This window comes from Gadus morhua, chromosome 4 (genome assembly GCF_902167405.1).
Source record: "Gadus morhua chromosome 4, gadMor3.0, whole genome shotgun sequence".
In the NCBI taxonomy this organism is placed as follows: domain Eukaryota; kingdom Metazoa; phylum Chordata; class Actinopteri; order Gadiformes; family Gadidae; genus Gadus; species Gadus morhua.
This window is the reverse complement of record NC_044051.1, coordinates 11,970,867-11,996,528: the sequence shown is the minus strand read 5'-3', so window position 1 is coordinate 11,996,528 and position 25,662 is coordinate 11,970,867. Positions and strand designations below refer to the sequence as shown.

General features: G+C 43.0%; 2 protein-coding genes across 5 annotated transcripts in view; both read left to right on the top strand.

Moving 5' to 3' along the window:
- Positions 1–1,925: 1,925 nt before the first annotated feature.
- On the top strand, positions 1,926–18,739 carry sgsm1b (small G protein signaling modulator 1b). Of its 3 annotated transcripts, none has more exons than XM_030353033.1 (25): positions 1,926–2,102; positions 2,217–2,260; positions 4,535–4,610; positions 5,822–5,984; positions 6,736–6,888; positions 7,536–7,603; positions 8,458–8,600; positions 9,322–9,453; positions 10,240–10,364; positions 10,458–10,525; positions 10,610–10,773; positions 11,197–11,326; positions 12,011–12,134; positions 12,417–12,481; positions 12,574–12,719; positions 12,918–13,046; positions 13,847–14,020; positions 14,242–14,310; positions 14,414–15,706; positions 15,797–15,921; positions 16,356–16,438; positions 16,616–16,725; positions 17,368–17,464; positions 17,817–17,984; positions 18,180–18,739. In XM_030353033.1, the coding sequence occupies exons 1-25, from the start codon at positions 2,096–2,098 to the stop codon at positions 18,266–18,268; spliced, it is 3,945 nt and encodes a 1,314-aa protein (XP_030208893.1). In that variant the 5' UTR covers positions 1,926–2,095; the 3' UTR covers positions 18,269–18,739. The 3 variants fall into 3 exon arrangements, with proteins under 3 accessions (XP_030208893.1, XP_030208892.1, XP_030208894.1); XM_030353032.1 differs by having other exon boundaries at positions 12,008–12,134; XM_030353034.1 differs by lacking the exon at positions 14,242–14,310 and having other exon boundaries at positions 12,008–12,134.
- Positions 18,740–23,720: 4,981 nt separating this feature from the next.
- Positions 23,721–25,662, top strand: part of LOC115543040 (NACHT, LRR and PYD domains-containing protein 12) — a 37,879-nt gene continuing 35,937 nt past the window's right edge. Inside the window, exons 1-3 of one of the 2 annotated variants that reach the window (XM_030355579.1) lie at positions 23,721–23,898; positions 25,347–25,464; positions 25,548–25,661. In XM_030355579.1, the coding sequence (XP_030211439.1) occupies positions 25,376–25,464; positions 25,548–25,661 (203 nt within the window). In that variant the 5' untranslated portion in view covers positions 23,721–23,898; positions 25,347–25,375. The remainder of the gene's footprint in view (positions 23,899–25,346; positions 25,465–25,547; position 25,662) is intronic. The other variant, XM_030355580.1, reaches the window with a different exon arrangement.

Here is a 25,662-nt window from a genome sequence, read left to right as displayed (position 1 = left end):
AGTGCAGTAAAAAACAGATGCATGTTTAAAAATAGAATGATGATATTATTGTTCCTCATTATTATTATTATGTAGGCTTTTTTCAAATACTTTTAGTAATTGCATTAGTATACATAGGCATATAGTAAGCCAAGTAGGCCTACTAGTGATATTGCTCAGTGAAAAAGGAAGTTGCCCCCCTAACCTCGTCATCATCAGTCACATTCTTAATGTCAGGCGATTTGTTGTAAATATGACCACCCTACCAATTGATCAATGCTGGATGAGCTCCTACAATTAACCCTAACCACATCATTGGAAAAGCTTCGTTCTAAGTGACCATGTGCACTATACATCAAGAGTTGGCCTTTAGAGAGAGAGAGAGAGAGAGAGAGAGAGAGAGAGAGAGAGAGAGAGAGAGAGAGAGAGAGAGGGAGAGAGAGAGAGAGAGAGAGAGAGAGAGAGAGAGAGAGAGAGAGAGAGAGAGAGAGAGAGAGAGAGAGAGAGAGAGAGAGAGAGAGAGAGAGAGAGAGAGAGAGAGAGAGAGAAAAAGAGTGTGTGTGTGTGTGTGTGTGTGTGTGTGTGTGTGTGAGTGTGTGTGTGTGTGTGTGTGTGTGTGTGTGTGTGTGTGTGTGTGTGTGTGTGTGTGTGTGTGTGTGTGTGTGTGTGTGTGTGTGTGTGTGTGTGTGTGTGTGTGCGTGCGTGTGTGTATGTTTGTGCATTCATTATGTGAGTGTATTTGTGTTCTCAAGGGTTCACTTCTCTCTAGGCCACTATTATCTACTCTGAAGTGTTGCACTGTGGTTGCGGCACCGGAACAGTCATGGGTATTGAATTTGCAGAAGTGTCACAGACTTTGCCAGTGGTAAGATGTAAAAAGAATATCTACTTTGCTTAGCAAAGAGTCTCAGTGTTCCATGGACATATAAATACCCCACATATATACATATTTTTTATCATTTACTGGGACCACGTACAGTTCAAAACAAAAATGTCACCATTCGATGCACCATACCAGATTTTAGCTTCAGCTAATTCGCATTGAAAGTCCCTTGGGCGGTCACAGGGAAAACACAATAACGAACAGTAGGCCTACAGGGCATAGACAGAACACAGAGATAAACAAAAAAAACACACACATGACACGCAATAGTGAGCTAGACACAGGGGACAATCATAAATTTAATAAACGTGTTAAGTAATGTATGAATTTGCAACAAATTTGGGGATCAATTATTACATCTATTCAGACCAAATAAACTTCCATACATATCTCATTTCGACTTCTTTCTAACGATACGTGCTCATGAACCTACATGAGTGAAAAGAAGGATTCAGCAGAAGATTATTTGAGAACCAATGTAAGATATTACACAAGACTGTCTGCAAAGGAGATATACTCATTGAAGTATTTTAAGATTTTAGGAATTTTAAAAACTATTTGATAATTGTGATTTGATCACTCTTTTAGTTTTAGTTTAGAACAGTTTAGTTTTCCAGCCATTGAACGTTTGACTCTGTTAAGAACAAAGTTGAACAAGGTAAATAGTTTCCTCAACAACATTCACTACCACTTATTGTATGTGATTCAGTTAGACATGTCTGAGGTTTCTAAATAACATTTGGGATTTATACAGGCCAAAAGAAGATGCATGAGCCAATTCAACATGATAGAACATATAGGCCTATTAGTGTTTAATTTCAAGTCACCTACCTTAAAATTAGAATAGCTAGGGAATGAAGACCTATTATTCTGTTCATTCTCTCAGATGTGTTGCTACGGATGACAATGATTGCATTATTGCTATGTTCAACGGTAAAACAATTTAATTAGAAATTGGTATAAATAATAACGACGTTTAACAGATCAATAAATAAAGAGAGTTAGAGCATCTAATATTGATAGGGTCTTCACAGGCTGCTGTTGCTTTAAGGGGTGTGTTGGTCCAGAACGAGGTAGTAGATAGGTTTAGGTTAAGTCGCCAGGAATAGAGACAGTGATCATCGGGCTCCCTGATTCCTATACCAGTGGTGTTTCATACACAAACTGACTGGGGACATTTGTCAAGAAAAACAAGCTTCCTTCGGATTAATCTACAACGACCTAACGGACGCCATGGGAGGCACGGAAAAGCATTTATTTTTACAAGATCAAGTGTTTCCTCTGCATCGTCTAGTAGGCAGTGTGTTTCAATGTGTGTAGTGTGATAATAATCATATTTTCTCCCGTCTTTCAGAGGCCGAGACCCGCCAGAAATTGCTGCGCAATGTGAAGAAAGAGGTGCGTTTCCATATACTCCACGACTGCTTTAACAATTTAATTTTTTTAAAAGCCTTTTTGTACCTCGGTTACTAATTTGTATCAGTTGATGATTCAAAAAACCCCGATGGATATGATCATACATTTACAGAATTTAACTCAAAAACATTTCAAACAACCCAAAAAATAGAATCGAATCAGGGTGTTTTTGTGCTGGTCGGTAGGTTTTGAAAAAAATATCAGTGATAGTGAAGGGCGATGGTGATGATGATGATGATGATGATGATGATGATGATGATGATGATGAGGAGGAGGAGGAGGAGGAAGATGGCGATGATGAGGATGTTAGAAAAACATCAATTCAATGTTAGTGAGAAATGGCAGCCTGTGATAAAGGCGTCCTAGCTCTGTTTTCAGGCATGTTATTCTCATTGCGGTCCATCCTCTCTCTGACGTTGTCTTGAGTCGTTTGCCACCTCCCTGTTTCAACATTAAGTACACATCAAAACAATAACGATGGGCGAACAGTCTCGCCTTGAAATTGCCCAACTCAATTGCCCCGTCTGTGATGACAGCTTAATAATAACGATCGCTGTTTGCACCAGAACGTAAAAACGCTCAATTCGCATCGGCTCGGTGATGTTTGTGGGGACTCGCCTCACCTGATGTCTTCCTCCTGCTCTGTGCGTTGCCTGTGACTCATGCTTAGGAAACATTCGGCACACACACCGACACATACAATGACATATCGCTAGGCCCACCAGGGCTCCACTGCTGCGTGGACGTGCTAAATTGAGGGGAATTAGGCCTACTCTTTTCGTTTTTTAACTATAGTTAAAATATATATATTTTAACTATAACTAACTAAAAAAATGCAGAACAAGAGAGTTGTTAAGGATAACAGATGATATACGCACCATACAACCACACTAATGCATAGGCCTACGCTGTAGTATTATTCATGCTGCATCACCACCCCCTCCACCAGCACCACCCATGCACAAGCCATATTGATTCATAGGCAGAGGGATACAAATAACAACTAGCTGAGACAGGAGACTGTTTCCTCTGGCTGACTGCCACAGAGAAATGCTACATTTCGTGTTGGTGTAGTGGCCGGGGCTATAGTGGCTAGACGAAAGGTGTTCAATCAACTCATGTTTGCTGTCTACCTGTGTCCATGAGCACGGTGTCGATGATGTCATTAAAGCTGCCAATCGACTAAATACTGGTGATATGCTTTCTATGGAAGCGACCAATCCATAGGCCTTGCTAGTTTATTTTGAGTTTCCTTAAAAAAATCTCCACAAGACATTATTAACATGTAATAGTTTGGTGGTATCTATGACATGACAAATACTTTGAACAAACTAATGCAGGGAACCACCTCGTCACTCACTCACTACTGGGTGGTTGAAGTGAATCCTGTGCTACCATAGGCTTATTGATAGTGAGCAGCACATTTTAAGCCTTCTAAAGCGTTGTTCAGGGAATACATTGAGAATTGTTACTGCTGTTTATGCTGTAAATACTTCAATCCATCAGTTATTTGGCAAAAGTGGGAACTTTCTGCACATGAACGTACAAAACTTAAATAGTTGATTTGTACAGCAAGAACATAAACTTGTTTTGGCAGGCAGTGCTATTCTAAATCTTTATGTATATTCTACTGGCTTACAAGCCTATTTATCTTGTATCAGTCCAAAAAAGTCATCAAAACAGAAGCCATTTTAATGTCTCTTTGTTTTGGGCTTGGCCTGAACGCTATATTCTACCCTCTATACGATGGACTCATTGATGAGTCCATCAATGGACTCATTGATGTTCCACGGCATGGCTGCTGTGGAACATCAGATTCAGACCTCCTGTCTGCATCAAATTTTACTATTTTGTAGAGCACGATTCATAAACAACGCAAATGTCAGGTCCCGCTTTTGTGTCATGGTGCATGAAAACACCTTGAGGCCTGAGGAGAAGATGAGCCAAAATGGAACAGGACGGTGATTCACCTTGGTGGGCCGTTTCAGTATTATAACATGCTACAATGCTTCCCGAATTTCCTGTCGTATATGATAAAGTAGCCTACTGTCTTATCTTTCATGGTAGTCATGGACAATGAAAGGAATAATGACATTGGAAAAACCAGCACTAGTGTGCATATCTTTGTTTTAAAAAGTCGGAGATGAAGTAGGCCTATATGATAGATGCATCAGGAATTATTAATAGCTGCGCAAACCACTTTATTATTTTTTTTATAGCAATTCAGGCTGAATGCCTGCGGTACTTCTCTTTCAGGTGAAGCAGATCATGGAGGAAGCGGTCACGAGGAAGTTTGTCCACGCAGACAGCAGCCACATCATATCGTTCTGCAGTAAGTGTTGAATGTGTTAATCTGTCATTCGATCGCTTTAATGAACAGAATGGGAAGATTATTAACAACCAAAAATAACCAACTCCACTGATACTGCCAGGAATTAGAATGGCATACATGTAATAGGCTATACAACGTGTATTGTTTCTTCATTTGTGTACATTTCAGCTCAATTACCAGTTTAATAATCTAGTAACATAAAGTGTTCAGGTTCAGCATACTGCCTGCTGCAACGCTCTGTTGTTATGTCATTCTTAATTAGACATCGGTGGAAAATAAACCTTGGGTTCATACTGACATTTGGCTTTGCACGTTGAAATGTCAAGCGCACCACTCTCACTCTTATAACGTTGTCTGGTGCGAGGGAAGGGAAACTGGGGCGTGTTTGAAACTGCAATCTTGTTTATCTTCTGTCGCCGGCTGAGCCGTCTCTAGAAGCGCGGGGCAGATGGATCGATGGAATCCCTGCCAAAGCCTACAGCTTTCTCAACACGCAAATACTAATCGGAAGTGACGACTTTATGAATCACATCGTTGATATCCTAGCAACTGCTAGCAAACGTGTTTGCCGTTTGTTTGTGGTCTATTTTTAGACCGATTGCCGCTGCATCGTCTCTGTGGGATCAATATGAGGGAAGGAATCTGGTCTTTCAAAATTGTAGTGACATTACTTAAATTTGAAAGATTTAAATTTAATTTAATGATGTTATGGGCTAAAGCAGTCCAACGTAGAAGCTGTAGTTGAATCTCTGTATATCTTCTTTATGAGCTTAGCGATTGTGTGTGTATGTGCGTACCGTACGTGTGTGTGTGTGTGTGTGTGTGTGTGTGTGTGTGTGTGTGTGTGTGTGTGTGTGTGTGTGTGTGTGTGTGTGTGTGTGTGTGTGTGTGTGTGTGTGTGTGTGTGTGTGTGTGTGTGTGTGTGGGTGTGTGACTGCGTGGTGTGCGCACGAATGCGCAAGCACATGCGTGTGTTTGCCCATAAACCGTATACAGGCCAATACATGGTGTGCACATCACGCGTTTGTGTGTGCCATGCGTGCACATGTGTGTGCCAGCAAGCGTGTGTAGACATGCCTTCATGTGTGTGTGTGTGTGTGTGTGTGTGTGTGTGTGTGTGTGTGTGTGTGTGTGTGTGTGTGTGTGTGTGTGTGTGTGTGTGTGTGTGTGTGTGTGTGTGTGTGTGTGTGTGTGTGTGTGTGTGCGCGCAGCTGCGGTGGAGGCGTGTCTGCTGCACGGGCTGAGGCGGCGGGCTGCGGGCCTGCTGTGCAGTAACAAGGTGGCCGCACTCTTCATGAAGGTGGGAAAGAGCTTCCCCGCCGCTGAGGAGCTGTGTCACAAGGTGCAGGAGCTGGAGCAGCTGGCGGAGAACAAGTGAGGCACCGCCTGCTGCTCACAAAGAGAACCAAGACGGACGCTGAATACACTGTGTTGTTGTTGTTTGAGTCGTTTAAGCAGGTGTTTTTCATCCAGAGTCTTCAAGGGACTTTTTGATTAGGTAGACGTGACGAGAGCTGAACGATTAATCAAATCCAAACTGACATTGCGATGATATAGAACACGTTTTGCAAATCTTGAAGGCTGCGATAAAAAATCTTTCTTTCTAAACCATTTGATTTTTAAAGATTTGTAAGGATTTGTAAAGAAAGAGCAGTTTGTATGTTGACTGCTACCAATGTTGTGTTGGTCATACTTTGGAATGATTAATTGCTTGTATAGTGAATAATACAGAACATAAGGAACTTTGAAAAGAAAAATCGCATAGGCTACTTAATCGCAATCAAAATATTGGTCGAAATAATCGCAAATATCTTGTTTCCGAAACTAGACAATACGGTGAGGACTATAGGTAGGCTTTTGGTGAAACAATGCCTTGCAGTTAGCCTGAATTTGTTAAGGTTGAAACCGAAACCTTTAGCCTTGGATTCAAGCACCTTATCCGCGCCACTTTCGTGCACGGCACCCATTGCAATGAAAATGTTTTGCTTTTTCTGATATGTTCTTTCCAGATTTTGGACAGTTTTAGTTTAATCTCGTAGCTTTAGTATCTTCAAACTCACAGATACACTTTATCTTTTCAAATCTTTCTGATAAATCTTTCCCTAAATTTCTGTTTTTTCTTCAGCAAGCACAACAACACCCCCCTCAGCAACGACCGCAGCAGGCAGTCCAAGCCGGCCCACGTCCCGCCGCAGGCCCTGAGACACCTCTGGATCCGCACAGCACTCATGGAGAAGCTACTGGACAAGATTGTGGTGTACCTGGTGGAGCACAGCAGGTGAGACACTGAGGACTGGGACGGGTGAGGTCCTCAGAGGTACTGTTGGATGGGGCCCGTGAGGCACAGTAGGCCACATTTGGTTTCTACTTAGTACTGTTTGTTCTCTCTTTGTTCGCTTTTACCAAGAATCCATTTATATTTATTATAGCATACCACGTAAAAAAGACACATTGTAAAACAATGTTCTGTTTGTCTTTTGATATGACACAAGGGTTAGTCTCAATTAAAAGCGAGATGCACAACACTTTATGTGATCAGAATGTAACTAAACTCTCACTAAAACAGACTTACAGGGCTTAACAGGCAAAATATTAAGGACAACCTGTTAGTTACTCAGGCGAGCAAAAGTGTTGCATTCAAATGTTCGATCCAACAACAATTTCTTCACTAAAAGTATTTTTGCTAGCATTCCTCCTACACTGCTGCCGATCATTCACATCCTTGCTCAATTCAAACGACTCAAGCTCAGAACCAATTAGAGAGTAGCTAAATATATACCTGAAGCCCACACAATTTCTCTCCAGAAGCTATGCTTCTATGTTATTCCCATTATTACGAGGCCGTTATCAAAACTCTCACACTGAGCTTCTGTTGAACCATCACATGTTGTCCTTGCAATGTGCTTTTGCCTCCCTGCTCCACAGCTCGTTGTATGAGAGAGAAGCCATGCTGCTGGACCCTGTGGACGGCCCTGTCCTCGCCTCTCTTCTAGGTACCCACTTATCCTCGTCCACACACCACAACATGATGTCTGGCGTTGATGAAAACGTGCTTCACCATTATCGGCTAAGTGATGCCAATAAGGTTTTAGTCCGATGCATCAACATCATTGACGGATACAACTTTTTTTTTTATAATAGCTATATTGTAGTCATCTCAATTCATGTGCAGGGTTAAGGGTGCTGTCGGTATGACTTGAGAGCTGTAAGAGACAGAGAGGGGAGAATGTACGTCATTCAGCTGCAACCTTTCTCGGTTCTAGCTACAGCTCAAGCCCCTAGAGGGTGCTGATGGAGAAAACGTACATAGTGCAGCTATAAACACGTATTAGCATTGACACCTTATTCAGTCTCCTATATCTATTGTTAAAATCATGACGCCATGCTGACTCAGGGAAGTTCATGCTCCTCTGAGCATGACTCATCCACCTCCGCAAGCGCTTCTAGAGAAAGAATAACTCCAAACATTCTCACCCCTCACTTTTTAATGGCCATCCTTGTGCCCCCCCAAAGCTCTTACTTTGAAGGTGACAGTGTACTGGTAAGGGAGGGGGTTGTGAGGAGTTAGACTCGTGGTGGTGAACTGATATGGGCTTCTGCTCGACTGAAATCTCATCATTCAAATGATTTCTTAATTGCTAGTCATTGAAAGTGAGAGGATTTATGCTTAACATTCACGAAAGGCAGGATGGCAACGAGATGTTTTCAGATTAAGATCGAAACCATGGAGGACCACTGGCCTAAGAAAGCATTGCCAAACGCTACCAAAACCAGCCTGTGCACGCGTAAGTAATAACCTTCCTAAAATGGCGGCGCTGTCGACGTGCCCTCCCTTGTCGTCTCCCAGTGGGACCCTGTGCCCTGGAGTACACCAAGGTGAAGACCGCGGACCACTTCTGGACCGACCCGTCGGCCGATGAGCTGGTGCAGCGCCACCGCATCCACAGCGGCCACTGTCGGCAGGAGTCCCCGTCCAGACGGCCCGCCCTGGTGAGACACGCCCCCCCTGGTGGTGATGTATCTAATATTCAAATATTCACAGAATATAAAGTGCTGGTATGAGTTAAAACGGTTAACATTTCTAAGTGCATAAAAAGTATAATGACAAAAGAATAAAGTGGCATAGTGATATTGCACTATCAGAGGTTGCAGCATGTTATGGTCCAGTGAGGATCCCATGCAGGTTGGGGGATACGTTGTTATGAGTATTCTGGTCTGCAGTGCTTGTGCCACTAGTGTCAGAAACAGTGTGTTTTATATACACTATGGGTTTCACTGTCTAGGTCTGGGTTTCCCGACCTTTTTGGGTATAGGCCCGATCCCAAACCAGAATTTAAAGGCACACCAAGATTATGAGAAATCCCATATTATTTCAAGGTTACATTAAAAAAACTGGGTTATTAGCAATTTTATCAATATTCCCACACCGCACATGGTCAATAGGGTATCACATGGACCCAAGTTCAAACAAATCATTATTTGGGAAATATGTGTGTAAAAATGTATCAATATTAAAGGAATTCATAAATAGTACAAATTATATTAGCAACCTATGTTGGCTTGATAAAGTGGTTAGGAACCACTGGTCTATATGCCTGACAACAGTGGTTTTACAGTGTTTGAGGCAGAGGTCAGGTGACCTTCCAAGACGTTCCCCGGGGTTTTCCAGTGTTGGGTTCAGCGGCGTCCTCCTGTCTGTTGTCCTCCTCAGATCCAGAAGAGACAGTCGAGTGGCAGCATGGACGACCGGCCCCTCATGTGGGCCAGGGATTACGTGGAGTCTCTTCATCAGAACTCCAGAGCCACGCTGCTCTTCGGCAAGAACAATGTCCTGGTGCAGCCAGTATGTCGGCCATCTTGGCGTTGTCTTCTTACTTTTTTTTTTATTTTTTGATTTTCAATCTTGGGCGTTAGACCTTAAACAGGGTCAACTGACTGAATTTGACCTTGTCTTCTTGACAGATCAATAATTTCTATGTGTATATATTTCTTCAACAATTACCTCAATATATTAAAACACATTTTTTTTCAGGACTACATTTAGTCCTTTCGCTTTTATCCAGGGTGACCAGTCTACTGTAAATGCAATTTAGGTCATACTGATTTTCTTTGACCTTCTTTTACTTTTCTTTTAAACATTTACCCTCTACGTTCAATTCTATGTGATCCATGCCTGTGTAAGGCACTCTGAATGGATGCTTGATGGGTACTTTATCACACTTGACTTGACCAGATTTTCCTGTCCTCTCCCAGTAGTCACCAGGAGAAATTATTCTCCTGCAGTCCTACAAATGAGGACATTATCCATATTTACATCAAAAAAATGTCATGAAGAAAATGGAGCTCAAGGAAAAAATAAATACTGTATGTCAGAGGATTTTTTTTTCAAATCCATTTTCAGCCTCCTTATCCTGTGATTCGCACCCTTAAAATTTCACCACAATTCCCCAGCAGGAAATTAAGTCTGTGAAACAGATTATTTCCGTGCTGGTTTGGGATAAATCCCTTATTTCTGAGAGTTCAAGTTTGGCAAGTTTGTGGTACCTATAGATAAAACGTGCTTTCCGATACTTATCGTTATCAAGTTCCCACTAAAAACGATAGGAACTCTGCCACCTGGTGTCCACAGAGAGATGACATGGAGGCCATCCCCGGCTACCTTTCCCTGCACCAGACGGCTGACCTCATGACTCTGAAGTGGACCCCGAATCAGCTGATGAACGGCAATGTGGGAGAATTGGACTCCGAGAAAAGGTCAGACTCTAACCGCAGCCTACCATTTATTAATATCTGGAATTGTGTCACAGTCCAATGAAACTGATCCAAATGCATTTTGCGTTCCTGCAGTGTATATTGGGACTTTGCGATGACAATTCGTCTTGAAGAGATTGTCTATCTCCACTGTCATCAACAAGGTTGTTATTTCTAAACTTCTATTATAAATGTAAACGATATAAAAAATGTAACTTGAAAGAGGAATTGTTTGTGCTGCCTCCTAGTGGACAGTGGTGGAACTGTGGTGCTGGTGAGCCAAGACGGGATCCAGAGACCGCCGTTCCACTTCCCTAAAGGGGGTCATCTGCTGCAGTTCCTCACCTGTCTGGAGACCGGCCTGCTGCCCCACGGACAGCTGGACCCCCCGCTCTGGTCCCAGAGGGGCAAGGTCAGCCATGCTTACTTTTTGTTTTTATTGTTATGTACAGTACTAACTGTACTGCCCGTATAGAATTAGAATGAGTAGAATGATATGCTGTTTGACTTTTTAATGGGTTAGGTGGGTCATAATGGAGCGGTTATCAGAAAACTGCATTTCACAAATATTGATAAAATAATTTAAATGTATTGTATAATATGCTGACATTTATAATTATTTTAATATTTTCTCTATGGCTCTCTTTCTATGACTTCTCATTTAAAAAAAATAAAATAATAATCATTGACTGCTACAAAATGTTGCCGTCAAAATGTGATATGACCCAAAACAGGCGTGTGCCTGGTGTGCAGCCGGCCTGCTCTGTGGGGATATCTCCGACCACATAAAGAATGAAAGAATGAAACACTGAAACGATGACGTTTGCGTCGGCAGGGAAAGGTGTTCCCCAAGCTGCGCAAGCGGAGCCCCCCCGGGTCCTGTGACTCGGTGTCGGACAAGGAGGAGGAGGAGGCCACCGACTACGTGTTCCGCCTCCTCCTACCCGGGACACAAATGGAATTTGGTGAGTTTTTCTGTCCTAAAATTAAAATTCTATATATTTTTTTACATAACCCAAGGCATCCAAAAGCCCTCCCAGGTTCGCCCACACACACATTTGACTGATTGAATTTCTAATTAAATCATCGTAGTTTTAACTGTACAGCTTCTTAGAATATGGAAATATGATTATACTTCAGCATGGATTCTTAAAATACCATACTACCCTCCATCCACTTTGATCCTATAGTTACATTGGTCATAAAAAAATAAAATAAAATAAAAAGTGATATTGTCATGGATGAAACTCACACCTGAGAGGGAGGGGTCATTATGATTTGGTGTGTTTGTTGTTGTAAATAAGACATGCACATCCGTATTTGTTCCCTCAATGTTGACCTGTCAGCCTTTGTTATCTAGTCCCCGTCTGTGAAGAGAGTAACCAAGGCCTTATATGGACATAACCCACCTACCACACCTCCACCTCAACCTTGGTTTGTTGTCTCCATGCTTTTTCTTTCTTCTTCTTTTTATAAATGTATTTTTTTGTAACTTCTGTAAAGTCTCGCCTGCTCACCCTGTATTTTCTTTGCCGTCGGTTGCCTCAGTTGAGTATTATGGGGGACGACGAGGGATGGATGTTGATTGTAGCGACGGTGCTGTTGTTAATGGTTTAGGTAATCTAAACAGATGTTCCTGTGTGCAGTAGCTACAGAGATGGTGGACCCGTCGGTCAACTTGTGGCATCCCGTCCCGAGGAAGTCTTCCTGCTCTTCCTGTTCCCAGAGCGGATCGTCAGACGGCTCTCTGCCAAACGGGTGCAACCAAGACAGGTACGTCTGTCCTACTGCGGACAGAACCAGTCAGGACGTGCCTCCTGTCTTGTCTAGCGAAATCTGTACCGACAGCGATATATTGTTGTTTTTCTTCCTTCTGAAAAATGTACTTATTGTAAATTGCTTTGGATAAAAGCGTCTGCTGAATACCATAAATGTAAATGTAACGATAACTATTGCTGTATAGTCCCACGTGTATATAAGTCGTAACGTATCCAAACTCGTCTTTTACCTTGAATTCCTTCTGTATATATTTGTTCCCATTTTCCAACCTGGCAGGGCTCCACTGAAGCTCCTCTGTGACACCATGAAGTACCAAATCATCTCTCGTGCCTTCTATGGATGTGAGTGTAAAAAAAGAAAGGATTGCATGGGAATTTGTGTTGTTCTTTCACCGATGTCATAATGAACGCGCGATGCCTCTCTGCATCTCCAGGGCTGGCGTACTGTCGTCATCTGTCCACCGTCCGGATCCATCTCTCGGCGCTGGTCAACCACTCCATCGTGGACCGGAACGCCCCCAGCGACGCCCGGGGAGGTCTCTCCGTGGAGATCTGGACCAGCTTCCTCAAGGATTGTTCTGTAAGAACCCCCCACCCCCAGTTATTCTCAATCATTTGGCCACATTCTTTTGATAGTTGGGTTGGGAAAAATACAGTTTTTTTGGATGGAAGGAGTTTGGCAACCCCTGGTATGGATGATGATGATGATGATGATGATGATGATGATGATGATGATGATGACGACGGTGTTCATTTGGGTTCATTTGTTGTGTTGCAGAACTACCAGGAGCAGGACATTTACAGGCTTGTGTATTTCGGCGGCGTGGATCCGACATTGCGCAAAGAGGTGTGGCCCTTCCTGCTGGGCCACTACCACTTCACCATGACGGAGAAGTGCCGGACGGAGGTGAGCGACACTCCGCTGCTGTTCAGCTCAAAATGTGAAGGAAAGAACCTCACCGTCTGAGCCAGGTCATGTCCCCGCTAATGTGGATACATAAGTGTACATCCGTTTTGGCTGACCGTCCTTGTCTGATAATCATCCTGGATTCCTCTTTCGCTTCATAATTCAGTCTGAAGTTTCCGATGTCTGAGCTGTTTTTAGAGACGGGTCAGGGCTGTGTCCATCTAAAACAATCAGGAAGCTGATGACGATTCTGCGAGAGAAGTTGCCCTCTGTTGCAGATTTTTGAGCCGACATTTCTTTGAAAACTCCATTCAAAGATTCAACGATTTTAGGGACACGCAGAATCCAGACATGACGTTACGGTCATCTCCGTGTTGTTTTACTGTTACAGCAAGCAGATTTTTTTTGAGCACGATTCTGATGACCTCGACGGAAAATAATGCAGAGCAAAGAAACTGCACACGTTTCTCAAAAGTAAAAAAAATAAACACACTGGTGCCAAGACAATGGTTTTTGCTTGTATTGTGGACCTGCCTTGAGACTGAGAGAGTAAAGGCTTAGATATGGTTGCACGTCGACGCAACGCATTGATCACCCCGCCGCTTCGACGCATTCGTGAACCTGTTTTGGTTCTGTGTCGGGTTTTAGTCAGCGGACCAATCACAGCCCTTGCTGCTGCGTCGCCTCCTCCTTTGCGGTGGACGCAAGGATGTTCCACAGAGACGTAATTGGCCCGTAAACCCCCTTGCGTTGCGTCGACGTACAACCATAACTAAGCCTTAAAATGCCTTGCTGTCTAGGTGGATAAAAACATGCAGACGGCTTATGGCGTGACCATGAAGGAGTGGCAAGGCTGTGAGGCCATCGTGCGGCAGCGGGAGAGGGAGAAGCACGCCGAGGCCGTGGCAAGGTGCTCCTCAGGGGCCAGCGTGGAGAAGGGGCCCCTGAAGAGAGAGTCCACCATCAGCACAGATGTGAGTGCTACTTCAAAATGGGCAGAGCTGTGAAACTTACATAACTGCAACCTCCATTATGGATTAAAAGTTATTTGTTTGTGTGTGTATTATAAGTTCAACCTCTGTAGTGTAGTAGTGTATGTGTAAAACAGAAGAGAAACCTATGACTTATTTTAAGCGGGAGAGGTAAAATGACCCTGTCGGTCATTTATTCTGTTTGCGGTCTTATTTGACTCCAGTACTCTCAGGGTAGCAGCTCAGCACAGCAGAACGCCCGCTCACAGAGTGACTCCAGCAGTAGCACACAGGTAGACTCATTACTACTTCAGATGCTGATCTTATGTCATACTAATGTGGGTGACCTAAAAGCCTACCAAATTGTCATGGAAAAACTCTGTGTTGGTTTTCCAGGTTTACGGATCGGTTGAAGACATGGATCAAATGGAGTCAGAGCCCAGATCTGAGGAAGGCGAAGTCAAAGACGTCAAAGTGGACATTGCTGACCCTAAAATACCTCCCCCTTGCGACCCCTCTTCTCCAGCTCTGTCCGAGAAACTTCAGGATTTAGACGTCAATATTTTTGTATCCGGTGCATCTGTTGGATCTACCGTCTCCCAGCTGTTGCCAGGCTCAGCAGAGCCTCCCGGCAAAAGTGTCAGCGAGGAAACAAAGTCTGGACAAGAGATCACAGACACGCAACCTGCTGTCCACCAATCACACGGCGAGAACGTTCCCAAGACCCCAGCACCGAAGGACATCACCAGTGACATCGCCGAAGTCTCGGGAAATGAAAAGGTTGAGGGTGTCTCCGAAGTCAACACCGCCGCTGAGGGGAAGCGCACTGAGGGCGAACCCTTGAACAAACCCGAGTTGGGCACGGAGAAAGTCACGTCACCGAAAACGCCGGTCAAGGTGATCCCCGCGGGCAAGACCCCGACGAGAGCAGAACCGGAGAACATGAATGTATTAACGCTGGAGAAGGAAGTGCACAACGAGTACTTCCAGGCCCCCCTGCTGGGACAGTCCTTGGCCCTCAAAGCACAAGCGGGAAAAGACCTGGCGCTGTCTCTCCGCAGAACGGGGGAAACAACCCCGGACGTACTCGCGGCGGACCCCGACAAATCCCCTCTCCCGACCCCCGCCAACGAGCCGGAGGGAGAGGACACCGACGCCGACATCTCCGAGCTGTCGGAGCCTAAGAAGGACAAACCCGGGGAGCTCCTGTACGACCGGCCGGGCTCCGACTCGCCGGTGCGGCAGGTGCTGCTGAACGCGCTGCAGACGGCCTCCAGGGGGAGCCTGTCACTCGCGTCCCACTGCAAGCAGTCCTCGGACACGGCCGACTCGGACGACTCCCCCTCGGCCCTGGAGATGGAGGACATCCCCACGGGCATCACCTGTGTGAGCTCCGGGGACGGCCGGCCCGGGACCCTGATCAGCCTGGCCGCGCCGCCCCTGTCCCGCATCCGGATGAGACTGCTGGACGGCCCGGCAAGCGAGAGGGTCCCGGTCGGCTTACCGGACGCCGGCGCGAACACCAGCCCCGAGGGAACGGAGGCGGGCCTCTCTGAGGACGAGGAGGAGGAAGAGCCGCAGATGGAGAGCCTGCCCACGAGACAAGCGGCGGTAGAGGAGGCGTCTGTCGTCTGTCCGGAAGGCTCCAGCGATGGGCCCCTCTTGTCGTCTGGGGAAAGTGCCTACACGGTAAGCTGTGACAACAACAACAACAGCAACAACAACAACGCCACACATACCGTCCATTAGTCAAATGAGTTGGGTTACACTCTTTTGCAGCAAGAGCAGCTAGACATGTATCTGCTGAACTTGCATCGCATCGATAAGGACGTGAGGCGGTGCGATCGGACGAATTGGTACTTCACCCCCGCCAACCTGGAGAAGCTACGCAACATCATGTGCAGGTGAAATATCAACGTTATGGAATACAATTTGGACTTCAGTGCTGAAGTACTTATTTATCAGCTGCCTGCAGCTTGCACCTTAGCATCTTAGCTCCTTTTCTAGCACTAGCACCTTTTCTGTTTCGAAGCATGCTGGGTAAATGCGCCTACTAGTTCAGCGTACTTGCCAACTTGTTTGTACATTTATTCATTGTACATCTGGGTGAACACTCCCACTTGTGATATCGCTAGAGGTACATTTTGAAATGGCGTGTAATGGCTAATCAACAACTCACCTGACGGTAAGATAAGAGCCCTTCAAGTGTTGTTAATACCCAGGCTTTTAATGGGGGTAAAAAGGGATATGCATTAAAAAAAGACCCCATGTCACAATTTGGATGTATATACAAAGTCAGTGAAAGCATAGAAATATCAATATGACTTTGTGTCAACAGTTATGTTTGGAAGCATTTGGACATTGGTTATGTCCAGGGGATGTGTGACCTTCTCGCTCCGCTGCTGGTCATACTGGATGACGGTCAGTAAAGAAATTCATCTATAGGAGCCTTGTGTTAACAGTAGTCTCTCACTCACTCACTCACTCACTCACTCACTCACTCACTCACTCACTCACTCACTCACTCACTCACTCACTCACTCACTCACTCACTCACTCACACACACAGCTTAACGTGTGTGTTGTAACGTTCCACAGAGGTGCTGACGTTCAGCTGCTTCACAGAGCTCATGAAGAGGATGAACCAGAACTTCCCTCACGGGGGAGCGATGGACTCCCACTTTGCCAACATGCGCTCCCTCATCCAGGTCTGACGGATGGTTTAAAGTTGAACCAACACACACACGCACACACACACTCGCACTCAAACACACACACATACTCAATCTAGGGCTGTGCAATTAAATGATTATTAATACATTTCATTTTGGCCTTTGCAATTAGCTAATCGTGAAAGGTTAAATGAAAATAGTCAATAGATAAGATCTATGAAAACAATGATGTACAAAATAAATCTTATTTTGTTAGCATTTTACATTCAAATAAAATGACAAACTGTTACAACTCAGATGTAAGCAAATGATTCCCAGGCATTGTGGTGAAGACTGCTAGAATCGGTTGCCAAGCGTGGTCTGAGGAAAGACCACCGCTAAATATATGACACAAATAATGTGACAGGATGGCAAGATTTGCGAATTGAATCAATAATCTGTCAATCGCAATAGATAATCACAATCACAAAATGGGGTAAAAAATGTAGATTCACCTTTTTATCACAATCACGCAGCTCTTGCTCACAAACACACACACACACACACACACACACACACACACACACACACACACACACACACACACACACACACACACACACACACACACACACACACACACACACACACACACACACACACCTTGATGACCTCTTTATGGCCTCTGTTGTGGTTTAGATCCTGGATTCTGAGCTGTTTGAACTGATGCAGCAGAATGGAGACTACACCCACTTCTACTTCTGTTACCGGTGGTTCCTACTGGACTTTAAAAGAGGTGAACACACAGTATCATGCCTAGCATCGCCCACCAAGCACAAAGACTGGGTGCTGGCAACGGCAAAATAAGCCATTTTAATAATTTTGTTGAAGTGCTGTTTTATAAGGAAAGGTAAGCCGGAATAACGATTCCTAGGCTAAATTCCCTGGAAGGATTGACTTGTATGGGAATGGTTTATTCGTGAGAAACAAATTATTGAAAAGTTATATAGTGCAGATTTAAGAGATTATATTCATACAAATACTTCAATACAAAATATATATTTTTACTAATTTACTACCTTTTTTATTCTTTTATTTGTCCAATATAAATATTCTTATTGGTGTGCATTGTGTTTTTTTTGTTGCAGAAATGGTTTACGATGATGTGTTTTCGGTGTGGGAAACCATCTGGGCAGCAAAGTACACCTCTTCTGACCACTTTGTTCTCTTCATCGCCCTGGCGCTCGTCGAGATGTACAGAGACATCATCCTAGAGAACAACATGGACTTCACCGACATCATCAAGTTCTTCAACGGTAAGGCTACCCATCACACCCAGACTGTTGGAAGATTAAAGATATCTACGGACAAAGCAAATCAAACCAGATCCTAATATGTTGTTATGATACCATGCATCCACCCTAACCGAGCAAAATAGGAAATAACGCATAAACTCGTTCTCATGTATTTTACATAATGTTGAATTGTTTTTCCGTCTTTCTCCTCCTCAGAGATGGCTGAGCACCACAGCGTGCCCAAGGTCCTGGCGCTGGCTCGCGACTTGGTGTACAAAGTCCAGGCGCTCATAGAAAACAAGTGACGACGCACGCCTGCCCCTACTCACTACTCTGTGCTATCATCATCGTGTGTGCCAAGTTGTGACCAAAAAAGAGGTTCTAGTGACACAATCACATTATACTCATGTACTCTAAGAGGAAAGACAGAAACACAGACGACTCCACAGGAAGATTTGTCACCACAGCTGAGTATTCTGCAGTAGTCATGAAGCAGTTTTTTTTCCGGTTGCTAGTTCCTTTTTCAGGTGACACAATTATTTCTGGGAAGTGTATAAATGTGCGTGTGCTTTTGTTCACTCGGTGAATGGGACCTTGTTAAAAGAAAAATCGCTTCAGGACATTCATTATTTTACCTTAGATTGAGCTATGTGTTCAGGGATAGCGTTACCAAATGATTCAGTTATTTTTGTTCAGTTCTAGCAGAGCTATTAGAGAGAGAGAGAGAGAGAGAGAGAGAGAGAGAGAGAGAGAGAGAGAGAGAGAGAGAGAGAGAGAGAGAGAGAGAGAGAGAGAGAGAGAGAGAGAGAGAGAGAGAGAGAGAGAGAGAGAGAGAGAGAGAGAGAGAGAGAGAGAGAGAGAGAGAGAGAGAGAGAGAGAGAGAGAGAGAGAGATGCCTGGGTGGGCAAAGGGTTGACCAGAATGAAAGAATTTCATTCTGAGGATGATGATCTTGATGGATTTACTTGTGGATGGGCGCGTGATTTACTCTTGAGAATCTTTCTAGTTCAGAATTCTAATATACATTTATTTATTTATTTATATAAGACAAATTTACAAAGTGCAGGTTTAAGAACTCATTTTCGAATATATTGGAACATAATGTGCAGAGCCCTCATTTAGTTCCTGGAAACGGATCACTTTCCTCCAAAGCCATCATTAGATAAAATAGCCTCACACCAGTTCTCTTGATGATGTGTGGGGATATAGGCGCAACTTGGCCATGGTACAATCAACGTGTACCCATTTGAGCACCATTGGTCAACGTTGGTCAATGTTTTAAACCACATCTGAAACGTTGCTCTTCAAGGTGTCTTGCTGACACCTTGGGTGGGCCTGAGCTACCCTGTCATGGCAACCGACCAAACTGTACCCTGTCCCCCTCTCATAAACTTTGTTATGTTCATAGTTGTATAGTTGTTCTACAACATCTATACTAAACTGTGTTCTTTTGGATATCTAGTTTCTATGCAAACAAGAAGTCAACAGAGGTCCGATATCTGAGAGATGATCTTTTAGCCGGTTTAGGGTGAGGTTAGCCTGGTCACCGGCCAGGGGCTGAACCCCCATTGAGATACCCCTTAGACGTTAATGCTATGGTTTCACGAGATCCACATGGTTTTAAATACAGACCATAATACAGACCTTTGCCTTTCAGCTTCATACTGACTACTGCCATCAAGACTGAGCATTGTCTGAGGTTACTAGTAAAACGGTTATGGCTAGGGCAAAGATCCCTAATGCATAGCACAATGAATACAATGATGAAGATACAGTGAAGATGTGCAGCAACATCAACCTTTGATTTCTCAAGTTCATGTCATGAGAGTGGCTTTTAGTTTGCCTTTGCGTTCTAATCAATTTGCCTCCAGAACTTTCCATTTGCAACACATCCCATAGACATAACTCCTTTCACCGTTTAATTTGCTGGCGTCTCTGATGGGCTGTCAAAACAGCCTACGGTTGCCTTATTTCTGCATGGCTGGAGATGTGTTTGAAGGCGGTGATCACGGTCTGGATGTTCTTCAGCCTTTCACCAGAAAGGATGCTTCCTCACCAGCATTCACATCCTTGCCTTGTGGATGAGAATTCCCCCTTCTTATACACAAACTGTAACACACAAATCTATTATCCCCCGAGTTTATCTCTATCTATATTGACCTCGGTCTTCTTTGGAGTTCCTTCACTCGATGGACTGATTTTTGCCTTCCTTGTTAGTGACGTTTCTCCCAAGCAGGGCAGAGAACCTTGATTTTGCTATCCTAGACGTAAAAGATGAACACAATGACTTTTAGTCATCCACAGCCATCTCTAGTGTTGGTAAAAGCCTTAAGCAACTATATTGCCCGGGACGCTGCATTTGAACTGTTCACAAAACCACCTCTTTGGTTGTCTTCTGATCATCATGCTTAAAAAAACAAACATCACGGATAGCTTTACACAACAGACCAGAGTGGGATGGTGGATTTATTACGCAATCAATAAGAAAAAAAACGCAAATGAAGAAGAGCACATTTACTCTCGTCATTGATACTTCTCGCTCGCACATCTGCTGACATGTTGCTGTGTCCCTGCTTTGTTCAATCTCTTGTCTTGGAGTCGACTTCACCTTTAGAAATGCCCCATCTTCATCTGACCACCCTTGCCTTACGCCATTGTCCGTTGTCCCCACTGCGTCTGGTCCCTTAGTAACTGTTGTGCGGCATTTTGGCAGAATGAAGAACCATCTGAGGCCATCTCTTTATTTATGTTTTTAATTTATTTTGCTCAGAGAAACGCTGCTGCTACACCCACCTTTAGGTGCAAATAAAAATTGACCTTCCTTTGGCTACCATGGACAGTACACTCACACACACACACACACGTTTTGGCTATGGATTTTTCAGTCACAATTGCACAATGGCCAGGATAATTCCATAACATTGGGTCGACCGTGGCTTATTTTCCAGTGGTTCTGTATCAGTGCTAACATGTGTCTCAATATTCAATTCTGATACATTTACTATGTGTGTTGTCTGTGATGTATATGTCGTGAGATTTGCAGTGTACGCTATGCTATGAAACAAATTAATTTGTTGTGCAATGAATCTGATATATTAATAGTCCATTAATATATTCCACATGTTTGAAATGCAATACATGGTCCGTGCGTGTGCTTTACCTAAGTAGAATCATCTGAAATAACATGAAAATGAGCCAATGAAAATAAATATATTTTTATTTTTTCAATGTCCTCTTAAATTGTCAATTCACTATTGTAATTATTAATTTACTGTCTATTAAACAATCGGTATATTTTCAGTCCTTGTGTCTTAGTATCATTTTTTGTAGGCTATGTATTCTGAAGTGGTAACGTGTGGAAAAAAAAACAAAGAACTTTAAAATACCCTAACCCTATGAGGTAACTTGAGGTTAGTTTATTCCAGTGATTTCTGAACGGTTGTCACCTGATATTCCTGTTGACAGTATACCTAACCTCCAAACTCTTTGCAAGATAAACAGAGTCTATTTGCTTATTCGATCTGTGGCTTTCAGTTCGAAGTTCACTACAGACTTACCTGTTTCTGACTGGAATCTAAAACTAAAGACTTTTATTTGTGATTTGATTTGATGAGCTTATTATTTGGATTCGTTTTTTGGACACTTCATAGCATTTTGGACAAGAAAATACATTTTTCAGCAAGATAAAGATAAGGTAGCCTACAGTTGTTGCGATAATCTTTCTGATAACTTCGATATGATCAAATAATAATCATTTTTAATTAATCAATGTTATTAATTATCACTATTTAGTATCAAAAGGTCTTTATTTGAATTAAAATGGTAGGGTATCTCTCTGTATTAAAACCCTCTGTTTTAAAGCACATTGTTTACGTCACCTTTTTAGGCCTAATCTAGCTTTGGGTAAGCTTTGATGGTGACTGCATGATATGTTTTGCCTACAGGGTTTACTAATATTGAGTGTTTGATGCTCCATTTTAATCCATTTCATTATTATATATAACTCACTAATAAATGATAGATGTCAGCAACCGAATACGTACCAGACTACTTGCGGAGTGCTACGAAAGACGGCAAAAAACCCACCTTCATTGACAGCGGTCATTATATGCTTAGCAACGGTGAATTTTCAAAATGTAGGGTGCACTCATACTAGGCCATCTGGCCGTGGCCGTTGGCCGTCGCAACTGTGGCCTGGCCACGGTAGGCTCTTGTACATACGTCATCACGTCTTAAGTAACACGTCATCACCAAGCGTCCGCTGCATGGACCATAATAAAAGCTGTGTTCGAAATCGTTCCCTATACACTCGTTCCCTATTCCCTATATAGTGTACATGATATAGTGCACTATATAGGGAATAGGGAACGAGAATTCGGACACTACGCTTAACATTTCGAAACGTCATTTGCGTCAGTAAATGCGCCGGGTATTTGTGTGACGCAGACAGATGCGCCCACATCATGTAAACAAACCGGGCACTCACGGCGAAAGCTGGAGGTTGTACTGATGTTGAATGTTACATTTCCTTGTTTAATTAATTTTGAATGTTAAATATTCTATGTTAAATCCCAAATAAATTGTTGACATTTCTAAACGAAAGCCGGAGGCTCGCATTAAATGTATTCGTTTTCGCGGTTATTCGGCTTCTTCTTCTCCCCTGGAAAAATACAACCGCATTGCATTGTGGTATACCAGAGTAACATGTAGAGAACATCATATGTACCCTATTTTAAGTCAACTATATGGTGCCCTATATAGTGGACCACTGAGAATTCGAACACCCTACAAAATGGCGTGCACCCTATTTAGTGCACTACATCCATGATAGGGAACGATTTCGAACACAGCTAAAGTCTGCCGCTGTCACGTAAAAATTGTACCGGGGGCGAAAATTGTACCGGCCTACGTCATCAGTTGTTGACAAATTCCAAACCTGCCTGGCAACAGGCTACGCAATCGTCTGTTGCCTGGCAACTGGCGATCGCGTTGAATGACGTAGGAAGGTTCTTGAACATTCGCGAACTTTCATGCTCGTTCATTGCACTCCTTCATTGAGCGTGACAAGACTAGTGGTGGATTCAATGATTCGTTTCCGTGACCCAGTTCGCGTGATTCAGTTCGCCACGAGGAGTCGTTCGCGAATTGTTCGTTAGTTAGTTCGTTCAGTCGAGTGTCCGGTAGCACTAACGCCACTGAGTCTGACTGACTCAGTACCTTCCTTGAAGCGCGCGAGCGGACAGTGTGACCAGGCATATGGGGGCGCGGCAGAAGTGCATCTACGTAGATGATTTCCCGGAAATGTGAACAAGTGAATCGCAAACGTTGTCCCGAGTTTTTAGCGCTCTGCACAGCCACCCCAAACTGTCAGCAGGGAATACGTTGAAATGCATGTACGTCATTATTTGACACTTTAGTATGGTTAAACATGACTATCAATCATTATAAGAACGTTTAAAGGTCATGAACATTGAAAAAGCATAATAGGTCCCCTTTAAGTAAAAGAATAAACCGCGGACGCGAGAAGTTAACGGAGCCAAAATATAAATAAATATAACGGCTAATAAAACGCTTGATGTGGGGTTTTGAAAGGAGAAATCTTAAATTTTCTACCGGTTAATTTTTAAATGTTCATGTACAATTTTACGAATCATTGATCATTTAAATGGACACTCAAAATGGCGCTTTGGACATTCTCAGACAAAGGGGCAGGTGCTCCGGCCCCCCACCCCCCTCCCTGTACGTGCCTGAGACAAACTGAAATCTGTGCCTCAGTGACTGAATTTGCAGTTCACTGCAGACGAACGGGTTTCTGACGAATCTAAAACTAAGGTTTTTATTTGTAATATAATTGCATGAGCTTACTATTTGTATTCGTTTCTTGGATATTTCACACTATTTTGGACCAGAACATTTATTTTTCAGTAAGGATAAGGTACAGTATTTGCGAACGTTTTTCTGATATTCTTGATATATAATAAAATAATACTGATATCAATTTCTGCAAACATTTAAGATTCAAAGCATATTCTATATTGTACTTATTTATAATTAATTCATGTTAATACTAATAATACTAATAAACTGGTCTTTATTTGAATAAAAATGGTAGGGTATCCCTCTGTATTTAAACCCTCTGTATTAAAGCACATCGTTTACATGACCTTTTAGGCCTACTCTAGCTTTGGGTTAGCTTAGATGGTGACTATGGAATGGGGGTTAGGGTTAGGGCTAACCCTTTACGGTATGTTTTGCCTACAGGACTAACTAATATTGGGTGTGGATAAATTAGATAAAATCAAGGTAAAAGTGTCGAAGTCTGCTGCTTCCAAAAAAGACTACAGAATCAATACTACACGTTCAATGCTTTATTCGTGGGCTCTCGCAGGATACCAAAAACAACAACCAGAGTCCTGCATGGTTACCTATATTTCTCTCTTTCTGCGTCATTCTTCTTTAATTACTTGAGACTCATGTTTGGCAGGGAGGGGGATTAGTAATTAACCTGACTCTCGCCAAATGAATTTCATTCCAACTAGCTCCACTCATCCGTGGAGCTGGGTGGTACGAAATTCTTCTGGCGAGAGTCAGGTTAATTAATAATAGGATGAAGGTGAAACATTTTCTGTCTGGCGTTTAGTACAATCCTCAACAAGTGTATTATGATAGATTTTATTTGCAAAGTCACTAATAGCTGATTGATGGCTTTGCATTGCTAAAAGATGACGCTCAATATACTTTGTATTGGTCTTTGTTTATCACAGCTTGTGTGGTGATTGCTGTAGCTCCGGTAACTTTCCTATCCCAGACATTGAAAATAAAAAAAAAGCGTAAGCAGGTTAATATGTAACTAGGGTGGAACCGTTTGCGTAATTTCTTATCTCATTTGAGATGGGGCCGCAGATAGCTGTATTGCCTTATTGCCTATAACAATATAACAATAATACTCAACTCATCTCATATTTTTGCAATGCGCACCCAGTTGTAGTTTTGTTTTTGTTTTCTACATTGTCTTGCCCATTTAACATTCATCAAACAAAGTTCACAAACCGGGAAGCTTGAATCAGTTAAATCACCTTCACCCTCACCTCACGTGACCTCCTCCGCTAAGTGCTGCCCTCTGGTGCGCCATTTCTAAATTACATAAATTAATTAAATTAATTTTGATTTTAACTTTTGAACTTTACTTAACATTTGAGTGTTTGGTGTTATTAAAAAATATATATATTTATTTATTTATTTATTTTTCCTTTCATTTGTTCTTCATGCACAGTTGTTTATTTCTCAATGTGATGTAAATGTTTGTCTGGGTTTTTGTCAATAATTGATATTAAAATAGACATTCATTGTCTTTGACTTATTATTCCTGGTTTTCTTTGGCAGATTTCTGAATTCATGTATATTTCTCCAATATGAATGAGTCTGAGGAGAGTGAGGAGGGAGGTCATACCTCTAAACCCCCCCTGTCCTGGGAGCATGGCCACCAAAGCAAAGCTGAGAGGTAAATACGGACCATGTCCATCTCAGAGCTCCATTTCTCCATTATCAGTGTGAATAAAACCTCTTGTCTGTGCTGTGATGAAGCCCAGAGCAGGAGAGATCCAGTTCTCCCGTTGCCAGCTGTGTCTCCATGACTAGTGACAAGTCTATGGGTCATCCTGTGAACTTTAAAGATGGAAAGCAGTCTACTGATAAAAGG